Source organism: Netta rufina (assembly GCF_964035555.1).
Source record: "Netta rufina genome assembly, chromosome: 1".
NCBI lineage: Eukaryota > Metazoa > Chordata > Aves > Anseriformes > Anatidae > Netta > Netta rufina.
This window is the reverse complement of record NC_140123.1, coordinates 79,226,129-79,249,154: the sequence shown is the minus strand read 5'-3', so window position 1 is coordinate 79,249,154 and position 23,026 is coordinate 79,226,129. Positions and strand designations below refer to the sequence as shown.

Below are 23,026 nucleotides of genomic sequence, written 5' to 3'. Positions count from 1 at the left end.
TGAAATAAGTTAGCTTGAAACACTAACTTACAATCGCTTGCCTTTGTTCCACCTATCATAGCAATGTAGCAACTGACACAACACTGAGTCAGTTACTCCTCAGTGACCCACCTTCCAGGGAACAATGAGCCACACACTCCAGAAACTCATTTAAGATGATTTTTTAGCCTCACAGAAGAGCCCACAACATGTTCCTCTTGGCTAATTAGAACTAATTACTTTTTCCAAAACTAATGCATATACTGGAAACACAGACTTCATGGCTCAGGCACAGTATCTTGTGAAACTACTGCAGGATGTAAAGCAGTGAGTCTTACCTGGAATGCATTTTGTTGAACAGTGATGTATGGACAAATTTAAATGTGTTCTATTATTAATATTTAAACCACAGTTATGTTTACCAAGATACGCATATCTGTTTTGTATGGATTTGCATTACTTCTGCCATGGTATTATCATCTGATATCTGTTTATCTTACTCTGCCTAAGAATTTAAGGTGATCTATTTTACTTTTGTCTGGTAAATATGATCAAAACTTCCATTATGCAACAGACTATGGGTCATTACCATATTGACCCCTACTTCATGCTAAGTATCTAGACTAATGAGAACCAAACCCAAGGATGGAGCTACTTTAAAAACACTAAACATTCAAGACTATGTATTTCCTCAATTTTATTTTGTAACTGCATTTTTCTGAAACATATTAAAATAGAAAAAAATGTTAATCTGATCCATCATACAAAGAAAATACCAACATAGTAATAGAATACTGAAAATATTTATGAAAGCACCAAAACATTCAAATATTCATATTGGCAAAGACTCTAAGAATATATTTCTTGCAATTTTACAGTAAAGTGCTATTCAATCCACTCAAATTAAGGAATCATTTTAATAGCATGGTTAGCAAGTATTATCTGAAAGTTACAAGTTAGTTACCTTTCTCAACAAGACAACAATCCATTTTGCTCAAAGCAAGCATTTGAATGTTGTGTGCGTGAAAATAATTTACACAAAAGTTTCATAGTAAGTAGTGAACAATATAAGTTGCCAATTCATTAAGAAAACCAAATGTTGGTAAGCAAAATGTACAGAAATGAGATTAGTGAAAAATTAAGAAAATGCAGATTAAGTAAAACTGTATAAAGTAAGAAAGGACAGAAGACCACGCACCAAACAATTCTGAAGACTTGCCTTTTACATAGTAGTTTTTTTTAGTAATCATATTAAATCATTGCTGCTTTATTAGTTAATCAGTTTACTAGCACATTTTCTAAACTGCCTTTTTCTATTTCCTAGAAATGGAACTACATCTACAACACATTGGAGAGATACTGTCAGCAAAAAGACAGTGGCAGAGTATTACCTTTATTTTTCCCCAATAATCTCTTCTTGTCTATTGAAATCAACCAGTCAAAACTAAATAATCTATTATGAAGTAAATTTGTAGCAAAAACTATTTCTAGTAAAGAAATTATTTTAAAATTTTAGACTTCATCTAGAGTGAAAAAAATAAATGTATGAAAGATACCATTAGTCTCCTTTAAGGTGTTTAGCATTTTAATGTACATATTTACAGCCATGAATACAAAGAATCCGTGTTAGAATAAATTCACACTAGCTTCATACACCATTTCTACAACAGTTTTGGAGAAATGGCAGATACAACACTTTTATGTTGCCTTCAATAACATTTAATCTTCCTGACTCGACTGTCTTTTTTCATGAATTCATCTGTGATTTAAGCATATTGCACATCTCAGAGTTAAGTCCTTACACTATTTATTAGCCTTTTTAGGAACCATAACTAGGTCATCAAAAGTCAACTGTTACACTCCTCTTGCAATTTGACTAGGATCTTTGGAATTGAACAAGGGTTATTTTCCTGGTCAATATGGCTGTGTGAATGTTATTTGTTTAGGAAATATTTACAGTACATTTGCATTCAGGAAAAGCACAAAAATAAGGAATTTAACTAATGAAAGCAATGACCCTGAAGTACCAAAATAATTACTATGAACAAATACCTTCCTTTATACGCGAATTTACATAGATTATACAAAAAAATCTGCCTGTTCTACCTAATTTCTGTAAATTTTCCTGAATGAACAAGTAAACCTTTAGAATACACTAAGCAGACTGCTTACAATTTCTATTACAGTAATTCTGAATGTAAGAATATGATGAAAAGAAATTAAATACTGCATTTAAAGTACTTGAATAGAGGAAAAAAAGTTTTAAATTATATTGTTGTATTTGGTTTCCTCCCTCCAGTTCAGTAGTATTAAGTTGTACAGTGAAAATAACTCCAAGCTCTAAAATCTTCTTCGTGAACTGTTTGAAGTGTCAAGTTTCAGTAATTTCCTTTGCCAGTCATTCATTCCTTTTTTTTCAGAAAATTTTGTCATCACTCATTGCTGTGGGCTCACAAGCCTCATTTTGGCAGTTCCATTATCTAAGAGCAGTACTGAAACCTTTTCCACTCAAGTCCAACATGATAAGCAGCACCTTCAGAGTAAAGCAGTTCTTTTCAGCCTCTCTGGGTATACACCAGGTAGAAGCAAAAGGCAACAACAGTAATTGATAATAATGATAAAATGGCTGACAACTGCTGAAACCAGAGGCAGCGATCAATCTGTTCTTGAAGTCTTTTATTAATTTGCAGTAAATGAGTTAGCTGAAATGAGAAATAGTTTCATTAATTTAAAATTACTACAAATAAAAGTATTTGATGATTTAGAGCTATTTAGCCATGATAACTTAAGCACAGTAAAAATATAAAAATGACATCTCGTAGTGATACATCTTCTATCAGAACATACTTCAGGGAACTCCTAAATAAGCTTAGCACTTCTAAGAGTTACAAATTATTGCCTATATCAAGCAGGTGATATCTTTCTGCTAGTAAGCAGTACATAATGCTGAGTATCATTCACACCTGAGATCATACAAAAAAAAAGAAATGAATAAAATGCATTGAAAATGTATTTTATTAAATCATTAACACTCGAAGTAAAAAACAAAACAAAACAAAACTATTACTGGTTTAGTTACTCACAAGTACTAAAGTTTTTCAAACAGTCTAACCTACAAAGTACCAAAGAAGTTAAGTACAATAAGTTATTTTTATCTCTATCATATTTTAAGTTTATTCAGCACAAAGGAATATACTATTACCTGCATATGTAAATCTTCATTGGTTTTTGCTGGAATATTAAATGCATTCTCTTTTAATGTAAGAGTAGAAGGCTTACTACTTTCTATGACGTGACACCTGAGCCTGTTTAAAGGGTTAAAAAAAAGGATATGTGAAACACTGTAAGTTTAATGTAACATTGAAAAATTAATAGGGAAAGTAAACAGTCCAAACAACTGTTAGTTATATGTACTTTATAATCTGTTCTGCTTGATGAATTTTATAAATAACCATTGTAACAACAGTCTGAAAAGGCTTCTTCATTCTTCAGTTCACCAATTACATTTAGACAGTTTTTCATATATAAAGACAGACCATAATGACCTGTAAGCTCAGGTAAAATACACCTTCTTTATTTTAAAATTTGTAATACAGAATCCATTTGCTTATTTAGTGGTCAAAAACTTGCTACCAGAGATGTAACAAGTTATTAAACAGTAAACAAAAACTAAAGGTTTTCCTTCTGTTTTCATCTTTTTTTTTCATCACAGTATTTTTCACATACTCCACCTCTCCTGCAGTTGAATATGTAGGAACAGAATTTCATGCCACTATGAAAGGCAGTGGAATCCTACACGAATTATAAACACAGCAGAAGCTCCCTGATAACATGCATGCTTCTCCTTAACATGTGCAGTGACATCGCTAGATGTGAACAGATGTAAGAAAGGAGTAACAGGCATATTTAAAACAGTATATTGGGATACTTATTTTCCTAGTGGTATTTTTCCACCGTTATACAAGGAAAACATACATCTTAACAGGTGATGGCTTTTACAGAGATCTTCTCTACAATTCTTTTTCCTAAGCATTTAGGGAGTATTTTCTAATATTTCCTAGAAAATATTTTGCATTGTTAATTCTCCCCTTGCATGCTTCTTTTTAGAAAACTAAAGGGGCATATTCCTATTAAAAATATGTATCTACTGTACACATGTATTTTCCTGTCCAATGACATTCATTTCCACTTATTTTTAAAGCAGCGCAAAAAAGCAACAATATATAAAAAAAGCATGTACAGAACACCATGATGTTAAAAAACTCCTCTAATAACTTAAAACAGAGAGGAAGTCACAGTGATATACTTCAGTCAGCAAGCACACAACTGGGGTTTGTAGAATCCTTCACTGATTATGATAATGCAAATGCTATTAATCAGATAAATGATGGCTAAAAAAACCTGTCAACAGAAAACGCTATGCTCACCTATGTTCCATCACTTTGGTCCTAGGAACTTCTTTCCAAAACTGAGACAGATCTTGTACACCTGATCCAGAAGACTGGTCCATTTCTGCTGCCATTATAAGGAAACGATCCTGCAGAGAAGCTGCAAAACCTGCCCTCAAAGGAAAAAAGTAAAAATAAAAATAAGCAAAACGGGTGCTTGGATAAAATAACAGTATGACAAAACACATGGAGCATTTTTGAACAAAAACCTATTGAAATAAGAGCTTGTTTAGGGCAGGACATTGAACACTGACTTACTAGAAATAAAAATGGTGAAATAATTCTCTTATGCTCACCAATTTTCTCTACATTTGTTCCTAAATTAGGCAGTTGCTTTTTAACAGAGTTTCATGTGAGTGATTCAATGGTAACCCACAATTTTGTAATGAAAACATTCTCCAGAAAATTCACCTGCCCTTGCAACAATTTAGAAAACTTGATTTTCTACAGATAAACTTTCACTATAAGAGAGTGAGCCAGCTGCCACTAACTTTTTGTTGTTGTTGTTGTTTTTTAAGACAAGAAACTGAATCAGTTGCAGTCAACATCTGCTTATGGCTAGGTGTAGTAAACCAGTATGGGCCACTCAAATACTGTCTGACAGTAACTAATAGTAACAATGCCATACTTCAGTCAGGTAGACGGGAGTTTTAGTCAGCCTTACTACCAAACAAAGGTTTGCATCCAAAGTAGTTAGCCTGTTCCTCCTCCAGGCTTTGTAAAAATTCTACAATAAGATTTTACTTACCACCATGAAGAGAGACTATTATGTCTAACGACGTGCCAGGTTCACAGCTACTGTTACTGGGTTTAACTCTGTATTTTTCAGGAGCAGTTGTTCTCACCTAAATACAAAAAGTAACAAGCAAGCATATAGTAAATACACATACAAACTATGACCTTTTAATGACCTAATTCTGCCTCGACTAAAAACACCAAAACTGTAAAACATTGTTTAAGACACAGTGATGCACACGGTCTTTAAATTATCATACTCTGTAGGAATAATCACATTATTTTTTTCCTCTCAACCACTTTTATTCTTTCCTGTCTGGTATATCCTGTTACTGCCTCTCTTATATGCATAAATAAAGCCAAGAACATCAAATGGACTATCTGTCCAAACCCTTAACAGGATTACGGAAACTACAGTTATCTGTATGTGAAGAAAACACAAAAGATGTGGTGGAAAACCAAATCAAGATGCGAGTCAACTCAGAATTTCTGAAGCAAACATAACTGCATTCATTCCTTTGATGGCAACGTTTGCAGACAGAGCTGCATCATTATTGAGCGTTATGAACTTGTTTCCAGCCAAGATTTAAAATGGCAAAAAGTTATAAAAAGATCCCTTTTCAAAGCTCTAAGCATGTTTTTTTTAAAGTGAAGTATTAGACTACCACTAAAGAACTAACAATCACAATAGCTGTTTTTTTGTCAATGCTGCAAAGATTTTTATTGCTGATTATCCCTTTTGGCGTGGTACACCATATGCACAAATTCAGCCAAAAGATTTCTTTGATCTGCTTTAAATACCCCAACAGAATAAAAATTTGGAAAAGTGGCTTAATAGTATTTCCACCTCCTTACCCAAATCTATGCAAAAAGTTACACATTTCATAAAGTAAACCAGGTCATGCTTAAGATATTTACCTTAAAAGCTACTACGTTTTTAGTGACGTTTGTCAGAACTATCAAACACTTTTTTTCTCCAGTTTCTTTGGATCCAAAATATAGTTCTTCTGCAGGGCTAGTGAGAAATATTGAAAGAATAGTTTTATTCAAATCATCTTTATCATATATCATTGAAATAAACGGGCTACACATACAAGAAAATAAAACACTTTCAACCTTTCAGCTACCATCACTATAAACAGTTTTACATTTAAAAAGTTGTGAAAAAAATGCAAAAATTTTGTAGTGAAGCTTAGGGCTGACTCAGTGTCCACATGTGGATGGACTTAGTTGCATCAGTTGAGTTGTCTACAGCCCTTGACTGCTTCCATCTGGAAGAGCATGACCATCTGCAACAGCAGGCTTGGCAGACATACATATAGTCACTTTACTCTCTGCATTTTATAATGGTATGCTAAGGGAAAAGGTAATTAGTTTCAATTAATGCTAATATGAAAGGCTATAAACTGTTACAGCCTACTAGCAATTTCCACCTTGTACATCTGCCCTCGTTAATGGCCATCATGCATGCATACAAGGAGTAGGCAGGTATCTGTGAGCAGCATACATCTCAGCCACTACTGCTAAGTTGACTTGTACTTATTAGCAAGTCTTCACATACCTCTGAAGGTGCATGCACAAAAAAAATAAAATCTAAAGGCTTTGCTTATTTTTAATATTCTTGTGAAATTACGAGTCACACAGAAAGTCTTTTAAAACCATGTTAAACTACCACAATTTATTCTGGATTAAGCATTCAAATGAACACACAGACCAAAAAAGCAGGGCATGCTCGTATACTGAGAGGAAACTAGAAACAAATTAAAAACGTGTTTTCTTTAAATATGCCACAATAGGAATTTGCAAAGAACTCCCACAGTATGCAGTACTACAGAAATGGGTATTCTTTGACAGAAAGCCTTTTGTAAAAATGAACATTACTTTACTTCTGCTCCCCCCTTTTTAGAATGTCAGTTTCACATTTGACCTCTTCCTCCAGTGATCTCCTTTCATAATGCCAATTCTTTCTTCTCTCTCATTTAAACATACAAGTGTATTAGCTAAAAAGAATAAATCCTTGGTGCTGGGTGTCGAGCCTGAACTGCTGTGCTAGAACAGGAGTCCAAAGGTGATTGTGTGTGGGAAGAAGGTGCCTATGTTTTGCAATGTATTAGGCAGTTCACATTCTTGGTGGTGAGGAAGGAACTGTGCTAAGGAAGGCAGAAAACGAGAAAGTGATGTGTAAAAAATGACTAATAGGGTAACTGTCTCCTCCTCTCAGCTCTTTTATTCCTGTTCCCAAATTATCAGCCTAAATAACCAACAGCAGTAAGGAAAAGGAACGGAGATATTTCAGTTGTCTTACTACCACGTTACTGCAGCCATGAGCATTACAGAATTGCAAGATAAATCATAAATGGTATTGGAAAGCATTAACTAGTGTCAAAATAAGCAAAGAAACTAGCTGGAGGATAGAATATTGTGCCATAGCCTGATTTTTTTTCCCTACCGCAAACTGTGGCAACTGACAAAAAAAAATAAAACACTTCAGGGCAACACTGAACGTTTGTTGTCTGTCAAGTCAAACAGTTGCACAGTATGGGATGGGGGTGTTATTTCAAATTAACACCAGAGCTTTTTTTCCATTTCATACTACTGTCTTTACTATCTGATGTGTGGGAATATAGCAGTTCAGATCATACTACAAATTCCAGTCTCCAAACATACTACAACATGAGCTGTCTTCTGCCAGACAGTGCAATTGAACCATTGCAGGTTTTTTTGTTTGTTTGTTTTGTTTTGCCTTACCAAATGTATTCATTTATTCATCAGGAGGGCCAAGAGAGATCTATCTTCCCTTGGAAGGAATGCAAGGCAAATGCAATAATGATCTAAACCAGGAAGAGATGAATCACTTGTGGCCACAACTATGCATGAACAAAAAGAAGAGCCCAAGTTTGCCAGTTCTGCTTGGTTACTCAGCTTTGGCCATACGCCAAAGCCACATAGTAGTAAGTAGACATCGGTTAAGAAGTATCTGTGCAGGGGGTACTTTGCAGAAGCACTTGGGCACAAAAATGCTACTGGTTGTTAGTGACTTCACACTACCAGCACCGCTGTGCCTCAGCTCCCTCCTCAGTCTCTTTGGGGCTCCCTGGACAGGGTAATGCTGGTATCAGCAAACATAACCTAACTTTACTGGCAGAGGTTCCATTCATGCCTCATCTGTGATATAGATGCTTGTGAGTGAAAATCTGCTGGTTATTTGGTTATAAAGTAAAATATATAATGTCAAGTCAATGCCCTGAGAAAGACTCCAGGGAAATCAAAAGCAGGTCTAGCTTCTACAGAGTGACAGCATCAATAAAGAACAAGGACTGTGCATACTCCTTCAAGAGTTTACTCAAGGAACAAACAGCAAAAACAATAAAGAAACCAGTATTTTATTTTTCCATGACAGCAAGTATTAGCACCACTGTAATTGACTAAGTTTATTCTTCTTGAAATTTACATCATCTCCAACACCTCTGCTCCAACAGCAGAACTTCAAAGATTAAGAGAAAAAAGGCACTTTTTTTTTTTTTATTTTTAATATTTTTAAATGGATGGAAGGACGCAGCTTCTTTTGTCACATGGAGAGAAAGGAAAATATTTCATCTGAATTCTCTTCACACAAAACCTAAGTAGATGTCCATGGATTTCTGAAATTCTTTTAAGATAATGACTCTGCAGTCTATGCCTTTGTACAGCTATACAAGAAACTAGGACTATAAATAGATTTTTTGCAAATAACTAATTTTCATTTCAAACACAAGGAAAACTTGACATACACAAGATGTTCACATGCTAATAAAAATGTCATTTTTCAAATTCACTTCAAATTTAATTCAGTGAAGCATTTATGAAATTAGCTAATGAATACCTATATCTTATTTTCTTAATTCATTTAATAGCAAACTGGAAATGAAAAATAAAAGTTAACGTCTAAATCATTTTCTAAACAAGCATCTCAACCTGAAAGTTGGTGAAAAGAAAAAAAAAAAGATTTCCTGATTATTTTTTCTTAAACTTTCCTGATAAGAAGCACGTTAACTGTAAGACATAAGAATCTTGGATGACAAAATCTTCTAAGCAGATATGCCATTTATACACAACACTTCCAACAGGAAGAATTTTGTACCCATTCATTTAAATTGGTTCTAACTACTAGTGTATATACTTATACATCTTAAGTTAAAACAAAGCAAGATTTAACAGTGTATGCTGTTTTCTCTGTGAAATGCTACAATTTCATTGGCTTTAGAAATTAGTGTCAAATCATTAACTGTTCTTCTTACAGATATTCACAAATTTAAAGCCAATGAGAGTTTCCTGACAGAAATGAAATATACACCTATTAATTAGCACAAAAGGCATGCCAATGGTTACACCAAAAGATTCACTGAAGATTCACATAAAACCAGAAAAATTGTAAGAATTTGTTTTGTTTGCAACTACTGTGTTGTTTAATAGTCTAAAAACAATTTTAAAAATTCACTGTTCAAGTGTCCAAGGCACATTGTTGAAAAAATTAAAGAAAATTAATATTACCTGATATGTAATAAAGGTCCTTTAAAAGTGGTTAGTGCTTTCTTTGCATTTTTTGGTTTGAACTCTGTTTTGTCACTTTCCTCTGATTTGGAATTTTGTTCTATAGAATTCATCTGAGTAAAAATCATAGTTATAATGATTAACTAGAACACTGGGTTACACACACTACAGATTCATGCACGTATTTCAAGGAACATGAGGCTTATTTCAATTTATACATTACAGACCAAGCTTAATGTGCATTCATTCTTTAAGGACGATGAATGTCCACTGCATTAAAAAATGTGTATTAGAGGTTACATTATATATTAAACATGAATGATGAAGCTTTTTTGCCTTTTTTCCCACCCTTGAGTATTTTCCTGATGCTTAAGTTGATTATTTTTGAAAATGCCAGACATATAAGTTGCAGTACTTCAAATATCAGTTTACCAAGCACTGATGTTACTCTTCCACTGAAAAAAAAACTTTCAAAGCAGACCCCTCAAAACAATCACTGCAACACTGAAGAGCAAGCACAGCAACAGTTCCACACACTGCATTTAAGAGATGCTAAACAAATCTTCATTATTTTTAAATGGAACTCTGAAGTACTGGACTTAAAAGAAGTAACACTGATGGAACTGGTACATAGGAAACTGCAGAGATACTGTAGGTTCCAAAGTTTTTCCTCAATATATTAAGAAACTATATGCATGTCAACAGGCTTGGATGTCCACATCATAATTTTAGAGTTCTTTATTTTCAACAAAGTGCGTAACAGGGAAAAAACAGAGAATCAGAAACAGTAGTGGTATGATGAAGATCAGCTAGCTAGCTAGGCAGTTTGCTTAGCCTTGTGTTTATTCCACTTGAAATACTGACAGAAGAGAATCCAGATAATGTAAATTTGAAGCATGGGAATTAAAGAAATTGTTTTATAGAAGATAAACATAAAAAACGCACAGGTGTTTTTTTTTTTTTTTTTTTTTAATAATTGTGGTTATATTAGAAGGTTATTGTGTAAATATACTGCACCTGTCATATGTTTGAATTTATTCTAAATACCTCTGATTTAAATTACCAGAAAGAAAAAATATTACTGTAGTGTACTTTAGATGTGGAATCTGTTTCCAAATATTGGTGTTGATATGAAAGGCACTTAAAATTAAGTTTATCACTCATGGCTCCCTCTACTCTGTGAAAGAGCAAAGCATTTCTATAGGATGACAGGAGGCATACATACAGAAAATAAATCAGATGAATTCTTGATGATGACAAAAAACTGCAGATAAACATTAGTACCACAGTAAATAATAATGAAGAAAAATTCTCAAAGATCACTTGAAACCTGTCAGTTTGAAAGCTGGCCTTATTCAAAAATAGTTAATTATTTATGTTTAAAATAGACACAAAATAACTTAAGACTAAGAAATACCAACAACTCACAAAATAAGGGACTGTTTCTGAAAAACATTCTGGAACAGGATGCAATATTGAAGTGACATGTTTCTGTGTAAGAAATAGTAAGTATTGCTGTGTAAGAAATAGGAAGTATTATCCTTAAATATGTGAACAGAACAGCAAATTGAAGAAAAACAATTCACTTTTTGTATTTTTTGGAACAGGAACAGTGAGATCTATAACCCAAAATTTTTAAAGTATGTTAAGGGTGAGGCCTTAAACATGCCTCAGAGTTAATTGATAAGAGTAAAAATATCAGTCTGCTTAACTAACTCAAAAAAAAAAAAAAACACACAACAAAAAACAAAAAACGAGTAGCACCTTAATTATACAGTACAAAAAAAAGAAGATACCATAAACCAAACCATTAGTTTTAACACTGTAATAGACAGAAATACCATAAGTATAAAGCTGAAGTCAACCAAGCAAATCAGATAGTAACTAAATAGAAATATTGAGGCTATTAAGCACCAAAGCCAACTCTCACACTAAGCAGGGATTCCTAATACGTCTGTATCTGAGAATCAGATCTTAAGAGACGTGCTATAACCAAAACAAGCTAGAGCCCAGTGGTCATGAAGCCACAATAGTTACATATTGCTTCTTTTTGACCTTAAAAAGATTATTTCACTGAATTATTTTGAATAGAATGCCAAAATGAAAAAAAAAATAACAGTGTAAAGTTAGCTGTGTGCCTCAAGTGATTCTGACAAAAATTTAACACAGTAAATGAAACCAAAATTAATACTAATAAAATACTTAAGTGCTCCACTCAATTAAATAGAAGTTTTACAATTCATATTCCAATATTAATTATGGCACTGGTGAATGAATTTCAGATTTCTCTGTTTTTTTCCTGCCATTTTTAAAAACAATATCCCCACTGACTATAACTGCATATTCTGAAGTATAACTTCATGCACTTATATAAAATAATGCCTTATATTTGTGGATAAACAACACTGCAGGAAGATTGTATTGTCAGCATAGAATTGATAGATTAGCAATAAAATTTGTCCTGAGATTAAGTGATTACTTTCATGTGTTTAAATTTTACAAACAATTTTTAAAAGTTAGCTTTCAGTAAGGCATAAAAAATTATTTTCTCACGTGCGTACTGATTTAAGCATCTGAGAACAATAGATGTATTTTAAAATATCTGCCACAAAATAACCCAAGCTTAAAAATCTACTAGGTAGAAAGACAAGGTTTGAAAACTGTACGCAGACTTTTTAAATATTACTGTGCAATTCACTAAATTCCAGACATACTAAGCATACTAAGTACTTAGTACAGACTTTACTCATTCAGAAGCACAAAGCTGGTCTTAACAGTCAAATCTGTTCAAACTAAGAAGCAAGGCTGAACCTGCAGTTATATTTTTCAGTTTTACTGTGTACTTATTTCAAACTAAAAAGAAAAAAAAAAAAAAAAGCCTGAGCACAAAAAAAAGTTACATGACCCCTATCTTACTTTGTAAACATATAATTAGTTCTGCCTCAGCCTTCAGTCAGATACCTTTTTCTGATTAAGATTTTGTTCTTCATTCAGATCCCCAGTTTCTTTGGCATCTGCATCAATCTCTTCTTTACTTTCATGCTCATCTTCACTAGTAATGGGCCCATTTTCACATAAAGGTGTTTGGAAGTCATCATCAACAAGTGGAGGATAACTGTACTTGAAAGAATCCTAAAACATAAGGAGATTTATAAAAGACCATTTAGCATGATGAGAAGTGCCTTCTGTAGGTTTTTTTTTTTGTTTGTTTGTTTGTTTTTAAATGGAAACACTATTATTTTGTTTCATATGACTTGCAAGTTTCATTTACCTATTTTGTATTAGGTCCCTGTGCAGAAAGCTGATATTACAAATAGATTTGATTTTATCATCATTAATAAACAGACCCCTAAAGCCACTAAATTATAATAACTGTTACAGAGCCACACAGAACTGTAGTATTAGGTCTATCAAGGATCAGTATTCAAAGTCATAGTGCTTTTTTTTTGTTTGTTTGTTTTGTTTTTGTTAGGTTTTAGACCATGTTTCCTACAACTATGACAGCTTAGGATGTGAAGAAACAGCCTCAAGGTGTACTGGGGAGAATTAGATAGGACATTAGGAAGAATTTCTTCATGGAAACAGTGGTCAAGCATTGGAATAGGCTGCCCAGGGCAATGGCAAAATCCCTATCCCTGGAAGTATTCAGGAGACATGTGGACACAGCACTAAGGGACATAGTTCAATGGTAGAGTTCTGTATGGTTAGGTTGATGGTTTCGGACTCAGTAATCTTGAACATCTTTTCCATCCTTGATGACTGTATGTCTCTAAAGAATGTTCTAAGTGATTAAAAAAATGTTAGAAACAACGTCTAAATAGGGCACTATTTCTACTGCAATTTCAGTTTTAAACCCCAAATAAACTGAGTTAGTTTGTTAGCTTTTCCAGTGGAAAAGGAAAATACCAAAGCGTTGACTTCTTTGAGGCAGACTTGAGCCATGCCCACTGTTTCCAAACTCTGCCACCAGCAGAGTTGAAACAAAAAAAGTTTTGTCTTCTCAAAACAGAAACAATGATCTGACGTTAGGCAGGAAAAAAAAAAAAAAAAGGAGAGATGCTATGTTTGCTGCACATTTCACTTCACCATGATGCTGGGTAATGTCATCAGCTGACGTGAATCTCATCACTGTGGGAAGTGTGGGACTTTCAGTTGTCAATCACAATCCATCAATTTCAGTGACATGGGCTTACCTATTAACAAGGCTGAAGCCTCAGACAGGTAAACAAGACAGATTTATCCAATGCTCGATATATCCATTCCACAGAATGACAGCTTTCTTTTAAGGTGAACACAGACTTTACACAGCTATGTTTGTCAGTAATGGTAGAGGTTTTAATCATGGTAGCCGTTATTTTCTAAGACTGCATGTACACAATGGCCATGAAATCGCATGCAAAAGGCCGACTAATATCTTAAACTTCAGGCCACAGATCTATTAAAGGTTCTTCCAAGAAAACCTAAGCTATAGGCTGTCAATTCATACATATGAATAGTGCAGCAATGCTGGCACCAGTGGAGGGAACCTTGAATTCAACAGGGGTGAACTGCTTACCTCTGACAAAGGAGAACTGGGCAAATAAACAAGCTTAATAATCCTATGGAAGTGCACATACTCGATCCTGTACAAAATGTTATTGAAGCAGCAACAAATTTCCCTGGCCAGACAAAAACATGTGTCTAACAAACTGTTCTATCATTATCTTCAAGAGCTGGAACCGTTCTTGTAGAATGTGGACTACTAAGGATTGTGAATCTAGGAAAACAAGTTTTGAATACATTTACTATTATATGCAAAGTATTAGGGAGTGGTTTTTGTGCATCTGACCCAATTTCACAAACTGCTTATCATCAACTTGTTCCTAAATCTGTTTGGGGCAATTTCAACAAGTTCTTCAAGACACACGCACCCCTTAATAAAAGATAGGGAGACCTATGCAGCACAGACAAGAAACTCTCAAAACCAAGTACATGGTACATAGGCCCTCTTTGATTAGCAGCACGGAAATAGTGACAGCCAACAGATATTGATGGATATAACTTGCTAAGTATATGTGCAAATTCCTGCAAAAAACACATTTCTGTTTTCCATAATTAGTATTAATGCTTTGGATACCCTGAAGACACCTTTATCCACCAGTTGTCCAAAACCAGTTAGGTCATTTTCCTCCTTTCTCAGCTGGGTGACAGCTGATTGAAGGATTTTCATGCTAAGGAAAGCCTCAAATTTATCATGTGAGTGACCCATGTCACAGCAAAAACAAAACATATTTGAAGACATCCTGACAGATGGAGACACAGAACAGTTCCCTTGATTAAGCAGAGCAATTGGTGACTCCAAGGTGAACAATTCAAGCTGTATTACCAAAACAGACTACTTTTTATTTAATTCCAGAACTTGTCTCTAAATAACATTCTTTTTGGACACCTGGATTCCATAGCACACACTTTTCCCAAAGTGACCAAGTGACCTGCTCCACTAGCTGTTTACATCTGGCAAAATAAGGAAGATGAAACTTATGAAATGAAATGACTCTCATGAAATAAAATGAATCTCTCAGCCTATGAGGAAAGGCTGAGAGACCTGTGTCTGTTCAGCCTTGAGAAAAGAAAACTGAGAGGGGATCTTATCAATGTTTACAAATATCTGAAGTGTGGGAGACAGAGGGATTTGGCCAACCTCTTTTCAGTGGTTTGTGGGGACAGGACAAGGAACAAAGGCTGCAAAATGGAGCACAGGAAGTTCCACACCAACACAGGAAAGAACTTCTTCACTGTGAGGGTGACGGAGCAGTGGGACAGGCTGCCCAGGGAGGTTGTGGAGTCTCCTTCTCTGGAGATATTCAAGGCCCATCTGGATGCCTACCTGGGAAGCCTGCTCTAAGGAACCTGCTTTGGCAGGGGGGTTGGACCCGATGATCTCTCGAGGTCCCTTCCAACCCCTAGAATTCTGTGATTCTGTGAAAACCTGACTCCACAGGATGGATCCCAGTAGGGAACTAGGAGAGAAAGGAGAGTATACTTATGGCTAGAGTACTGAGCAAAAACAAAGCACAGATACGCCGTGTTCTTTCACCTGCACTATGCTGGTTTCAAAGCTGACCATGTTCTTAAGTGACTGGAAATCATTAAAAGAGGAAACGGATATGGGGAAAAATGCTTCAGTAGAAAGTGAAGATATTTTTTACATATCAGGTACCTTAAAAATAATGAACAAAAACCCCCACAGGCCTGTCAACACTAGCACTAGTAGATGTACTTCCTCTTCAGACTCTAGCTGTCTCAGAAGAAGGCAAGCTCGATCACATCAAGAGAAAACACACTTTCAGAAAAAGCGCTGGAGACTAACTGAATACTTGCTAACAACACTTGCAGATGGTGACAGTTCTGATGTAAAAAGTTCAGAACACCTATTAAGTGTTTAAATACTAAAGAGACTCAGTAGTTAGACAAAACATCTGCTGGTTCAAAATATAGGACTTAATAAGCAGTGATATGTTTTTTTTTTTCTGAAATAAACACACTTAAGAGTCCGTGTTAAACAGATGTACTCCTGCACTACTAATTTATTACTGTCACTACAACTTAGCACCACAGCTAAGCAGGTTGGCCAACATGGGGCCAGCTTGGTCACTCTAGCTAGCACTGAGAGCTTTCAGGACCAAGGTGAGATGAAGGAAAACTAACTCTGTGTGCTCAATATAGGGGGATAAAGGATGCAAAATGATATTTAGCAAAGCAGCAAGCTTCTTGAAAAGGGAATTAGCTGTCAGATACAACAGTATAAAGCAGACAGGAGATACTGAGGTCTAAGAGTGAAAAGAAGAGCTTTCCCTGCTATTGCAACAGTAAAACAACAACTTGGAAGTTAGGCTCAGAAGAGCCATTGTTGTTCAAATCCTTACTGAAGCCAGTTAAGACAACATCGGTCCTTCCCTCAGCGTCCACTATGTAAGTTCAGAGATTTCAACTTTCTCTAACACAAGCAAGTTCTTACACAAGACTGTGGAGTTAAGGCAGCAATTTTCTATGGAGAAGGATACGATCTTTTCAGGTTTTTGTGATAGGAGCGTCATTTTAAAAGTGCTTTTTACAGCGTGCTATTTTCAGTTAAATAGAAACAGAGTAACACTATGTACATTCTCAAAATGGTTTTGCATGATGTTCTGGCTACCAACACTCTGCTTTGAGCTTAAATACTAAGGAACAAGCTTCTCCTACTTTGGCTGAAGCAGAATCTTCATTTTCTCCATATTGTTACTGTTTAACATCAAAAACATTCAGGAGAAAAAGTAAAAATGAAAAAAAGAAAAAAAAAAAAAAAAGGTAAAGATTACTACAGTGGGTTTATTCCATTAAGATAAACTGTTTGCAAAAGTTTTAAAGAAAAGAAATATCCTTTCTGCAGATTCTGTTACAAAAATTATGCAAAATTATTTACCAGCTTTACAAAAAATGAAGCTTGTTGTGCAAGAGCATTGTTTTGTTTTGCCATTTAGGTCATAATAGAATAGGATCCAGCTTCTGTCAAAGCAATACTGGATTGAAAAATACTTTGGAGTATGCTCTCTAACATCCTCTTAAAAAGTCTTCTATAGTGTCTTAGAAAATGCAGCCCTAGGGACAACAAAGGAAAAATAATTGCAATACTTTCTTTCCTAAACCATAGCTTTGGAGCAGGATGAATTTTCAGAGGGCCATGGAATCTATTTTCTGTTTGCAGAACCTGTATCATAAACCAACACAATCCCTCTTTAATACATCAGGTAAGGGAAAAGAAAAGTGGAAAAAGGCATTTAAAATGGATAGATATTTTTTGCTGTTGAAGGTCTGAAAACTAAATTTCTTAGGACTTGAAAATGAATGATTAAAATCATTCACAAAACTGATTTCTACATTTAAGACTACAAGATACCAAATTCTTATAAAAAATAATCCATTTTATACTAATGTGATTTAGAAAATATCATTTTAACGGAACAATCTCAAGAAATTTCACATCCAAGAACTGCCAAGTTGCAACATCACGTATGTTACTTAAATAAGCATGGCTCAACCTATCACAAAAGGATTATGAAGTGATAATATACTTACAGTTCCACCCATGTGAGGTGGCAGATATTCTCCGCTGATGTATTCCTGTACATCACTCTTGTTTGTGAACTTCAGCATGCTTATTGCATCCGGGCCAAGCCAGCCCTTCACAATTTTAAAAGCAGCTTTATAATGGAAACAAAAAAAAAAAGCATACATAAGATGTCAAGAAGGTTTTTTTTTCCATAGTGTATCAGTAGACCTTATGAAGCAAGTGAGCTACGCCCCCAAAATATGGGCCTGTTCTGAAAATCTGTTATAAAGTGGGAACATGATGCAAAGGAAAAAAAATATTATTTACAAAGAAAACATTTTACGGACTATGTTTTTCTATAGCAGAATGCAAACCTATCACAGACTACCGAGTTCTGGAGGAAGTGGGGGATTGCAGTGGTACAGGGGAGAGCTGTAAAGCAACTGTATTTCCAAACCTGTATGAGGGAGGTTGAGAAAGTTATATATACACATTTTAAACATTTTGCTGCTTTAAATTACTCTGGTTTAGAGCTTTCAAACACCATAGTTGTTTTAGTGGTGGTAAAACAATTATACAGGAAGAATATACAGCTACCATAAAGGTATGTATTTTAAGTGGCATAGATACTGGAATAACCTGCTTATCATATACATTATACTTAAGGATAAATAACAAAGTATACATCAGAATACACGTATGTAACAATTGCCATGTCCAGAGTCAGGCAGGCATCTGCCTTAAATTGTACAACATAGTTTTTGGCTGGTTGTTAGTGTTCAATGTTGATGACAGTATTCTTGAATCATGAACTCATCCAAATTTTTAAAATTACAGTTGGAAACATTCATGAAATAGACTATTTACCAAAGTCTCCCAAGTTTTAAAGGTAACAGGACAATGTTACTCCATTTAAAAGGGTAACCCAAAATACAACACTAGAGAGAAAAACATCAATGGGCAGCCTACACATCAACAGATTTAAAGATGACCATTTAACAAATCCACCATTTAACTGTATCTAGAGAAAGAGATAAAAGATGCTTCTTGTTCACTCTAACTTTAAAAAGTCATCATGATCTTAAGAAAGCAAACCAAAAAGTTACTTGCCATTCATTATCCAAGGCATTTCAAAGATCACTATCTTTGCTGAAAAGAAAAGGAAACAATGTTAGGTATTTCTGTTTAACAGGGAGTACAACAATAATGGTAATGTAAAAAGGGAATACTTCATTTTTTGAAACTGCCATGCTTACTTCCTTGTAGAAGAATCTAGTTTATAGCATGTATAAGCCTATTTCTATTACTATACTAAGGCAATAAGTATTTATGTGGAAACTGTTTACAAAATCTCTCTGGCTTACTGCTTTTCTGACATATTACTAGTAACTAATTACCCCAGTAAGGCAGAGAAAGGTAAGGATTTATCCTGATCTAGAAAAGTACCTGCTTAATGGAAAAGAAAGAAGATTAACAGGTATATTCAGCACCTCTTTTTCCCAAGCAGATAGTCTTTGTAAATCTACACTTGTTCTAATTTTTTTGTTGTTCTTGTTTTGTTTTAGGAAAGAAGCCTGAAAAGTTAGTGCCTTTACTCAAATGTCCCTAAACATTTTTCTCAAATGTCAAAATTAAAACAAAAACATTGCTGCACTTCTATTTAAGTTCAATCTTTGATCAAAGTTCAAAACTTGTCAATAAACTGAAATCTCATTTCAGAGTTCAAGTAATTGCTGATACAGAGCTCCAAAATTCAGACACTTTCACTCACGTACAACAAACTGGCAAAAGTGATTCAATTTTCACCTATTCATAGAAAATTAGCAGAAAACTATGCACATACCAACATGCCTTAATCCTGTTCTGAGGAATCAGACTATGGCTACTGAAGACTTTCTATAGCCAGTATTCTTTTGTTCCCTAAAGACTCTTAAAGGATACCAATTGTCATATAAGTTTCCAAAGCTTCACCCCAGATAAAAGAGTGAAAGATAAAAAAGGCTAATTTAATTCTAGTAGATATATATATTGATTTTCAATCCACAAAAACATGCGGATTGAAAACTGGTAAATACAAAGCAAATTATTCATATGTCTTGAAAAGTCAGCTCATTTGGGATATATTATAAACAAACTTTATATTCACAGTTGTGCTGATTCTTAAAAGTGCAAAAATATCCTGAATCTACAATGTCAAAGCTTTCTATGCACTTAGGCTTTATCTAAAAATCAAATCTTATAGTCAGAACACTAAATTCCAAAGACAAGCCTTCTACTTATTTTTAAAAACCACATAAAGAGCATGCAAAAAGACTTCAAAAAAGTCTCCCCCATCATCTGCAATATTATTAAATGCTTCTGTTAAACAAGTCTACTGTACTTCATATGCAATACTTACTGAGAAAGTTTGGATAATAATCTGTAAAACAGTTGACAATAAACCGAACAAAATCCAAGTCCTAAAATAAAAATAAAGTAAATAAAATGTAAATCAAAACATTAAAATATAAGCTCAGTTAAGATAAAACACTTATTGAGTAGTACAAGACAAGTATCTTGTAATCATCTGTATTTCTTATCTTAAGACATTACAAACATTATCCAAATTTGTATAATGCCTTTCATTTCATTAAATTGCTGCAGAATTGTGGTCACAAAGGCTTAGCTTTATGATATAACAGAAGTTAACAGACTTATTATCAACACAATAAATTAGGTAATAAAGTAACTACTGATATCAACAGAATTTAAGGTGTACAGGAAACACAAAGAAAAATAAAGCTTTAACTCTAGGGAACATGACAGATTACTGTTAGCTGACTTATAAGGTTTTAAACACACTGAAATTTCAATTGAATAACTCATCTACCAAAAGGCATGCAAGATAACTTCATTCAGAATCTACCAGAAGGAAAAAGAAAATTTAAGAGAATTTTTGTTGTTGGCTTTAGTTAGTGCTATGTTGACAAATTATAGGCAGAGGCAGCACCCAACAAAACTGCCTGGATACCACCCACTGTAGGGGTACTCCTATCCAATGACCAGCAGGACAAATACAGTACAACTGAGTCTCCACTGCAAAATCCTGCTGTAATGGGACTACACAATAAAAAGCAAAAAAGGCATTTTATGAAACTGATATAGAAAATACAGGAAGAGTTACCTTATCACAATAAATTACTTCGGTTAGGTGGGAAGCCTGCCACAAGCACTCATTTTCCTTAGCCCTTCTAACAGAAGATTACCTAACAAGGAGGCTTTCAGAGGCAGGACAAAACATATTACTGATAGAGGATCCCCCAATGCCTGTCACATAAGAACAGTACGATGCTATGGGGAACTGGCTCCTAAAGTGATGTAAACACACTATTACTACATTGCTAATAAACTGATAAAGAAAAGCTGTATGAACAGGATTACCCAAGACCTGAAAGCTTCGTTAGGAGCTTCACTAATTATCAACTAACTGAAAGCTTGGATATCTTTAGAGGAAAGAGATAGCATTTTGCAGAAGAATTTATCTCAACTCGCAGTTGCTTGTACCAAAACAGTATCTCCTACTTAACAGTATAAACAGTGATAGATTTTCAAGTAATGATTAGCATCTCCTGTGCATTAGCAAGCACACTGATCTTATTTCTTCTGTCTAGCCAAAAGCAACACTATCAGATATAAGGAGGCCGAATCCATTATTTTGATGAAAGTCAAATAAGAGCTTAGATTTGAGCAGACCATTCAATGACTGCATTAATTATAGTTACCTGAAATGCCTCAACAAGGCATGAACTATCAGAATTATCTGACTGCATACCAATGAGAGAAGCTGACATAGCAGATGAGACAATATTAACAATGGAACAAACGAAACATGCTCTGGAAAAGAACTCAAAACCGCAAGTTCTTTTAGGATAACTTTTATCAGTTACTCTACATGGCTACAAACAGCCATAAAAAAAAAATAAAAATACTTCTAGCAAAATGAGACTGTGCAATGTAAGACTTATGAACAGCACTTGCAGAGAATGTCTCTGGGAGCCTCAAACAAAATGGAAACAAGTTGCTTCAGGATATATTCCACAAATTAAAAAAAAAGAAATCTAGCGTGGTTTTTTGTTTGTTTGTTTTCAACCATAAAGGCAATTATATTCTAGTCTTTCATTTTTATTATATAAAAACCATTGCTTCAGTATTAGCTTAAGATAATAGATAGACAGCTCTCAACTAAAAGTTAAGAACCCCAATTCAGTTTTGTAAGTTAGGATTGGCCCACACTTATTTGTAAAAATGTCTTCTCAAAAGCTTACAGCCCTGTATTGCATGGCTGCAAGATCCTAACGCAACACTGGGGTTCGCTCATTTTTAAAAGGCATTTCCACCATATAAACAAAAATGTAAGATGACGTGTTCTAGCCATTCTTATAAAATGATAGAATGGCATTATGTAAATGAAAAATCCAATGATTTTACCTAGTCACTGTGATTTCTAATTATTGGGTATCTATAGAGTCAGTCTGATGATAGGCAAGAGCTGTGCCTTACAGTCTTAAACAGTTTAGATCCTGCTCCTGAAAGCGAATTCTAAAAATGGATTTCTCTGCTCAATTCAGCTGAAGAGAATGATCCACAGAACTCTGCAGATATTTACTCATCTAACATCCCTTCCTCTCCTACATCCCCTTGCCCCCCCAAATATCCCGATTTCAGGGATAACTTAAGGATTGGTAAAGATGTAGGCAGTGACAATGTTCTATTCCTCTAAACAAGTTTCTGCAAATAAATTCTTAAATAAGATGCCCGCAACAAACTATGGATATGTATTTATGCTTTCCATATAAAGATACTAACAGGTTAGAACAAACAAATAAAAAACAGACCTGAAGTAAGAGGTACAACATACATTCCCTCCTAAATCTATATAAATTGAAAAACACATTTTTGTTTCCTAAATGTTATCATTTCTAAGTTCGAACAGACCCATCGCTTCATTCTATGCCATTACTAATCAGTTTTACTAATTGTAGTGGTGTCTCATTCAGCTTGCATTCACAACTGCTAATAAAGCTGCACAGAAGCAGACTCGTATCTAACATGGATCACAAAAAAAAACAGACTTGGGCTGCATTTGTGAAGATGAGTAAAATAGCAATGCCTACTTGATAAATTGCTCTTACGCATCAAGCTAACTTCACAAGAAAATTCAGTAAGTGAAGATGCATGCAGGATCTTCAGAAACACGCCATTTAAACGTATGGGGGAACATACACGG

General features: G+C 34.5%; 1 protein-coding gene across 1 annotated transcript in view; it reads right to left on the bottom strand.

Annotated features, from left to right (window-relative positions):
- Positions 1-825: 825 nt before the first annotated feature.
- The window catches only part of MOSPD2 (motile sperm domain containing 2), a 34,266-nt gene continuing 12,065 nt past the window's right edge, over positions 826-23,026 (bottom strand). Inside the window, exons 5-14 of the mRNA XM_084282578.1 lie at positions 20,159-20,219; positions 18,871-18,909; positions 17,787-17,911; positions 12,654-12,824; positions 9,693-9,805; positions 6,081-6,177; positions 5,176-5,272; positions 4,407-4,536; positions 3,182-3,284; positions 826-2,681 (exon numbers count right to left, since the gene is read on the bottom strand). Coding sequence (XP_084138704.1) covers positions 2,535-2,681; positions 3,182-3,284; positions 4,407-4,536; positions 5,176-5,272; positions 6,081-6,177; positions 9,693-9,805; positions 12,654-12,824; positions 17,787-17,911; positions 18,871-18,909; positions 20,159-20,219 — 1,083 coding nt within the window. The 3' untranslated portion in view covers positions 826-2,534. The remainder of the gene's footprint in view (positions 2,682-3,181; positions 3,285-4,406; positions 4,537-5,175; positions 5,273-6,080; positions 6,178-9,692; positions 9,806-12,653; positions 12,825-17,786; positions 17,912-18,870; positions 18,910-20,158; positions 20,220-23,026) is intronic.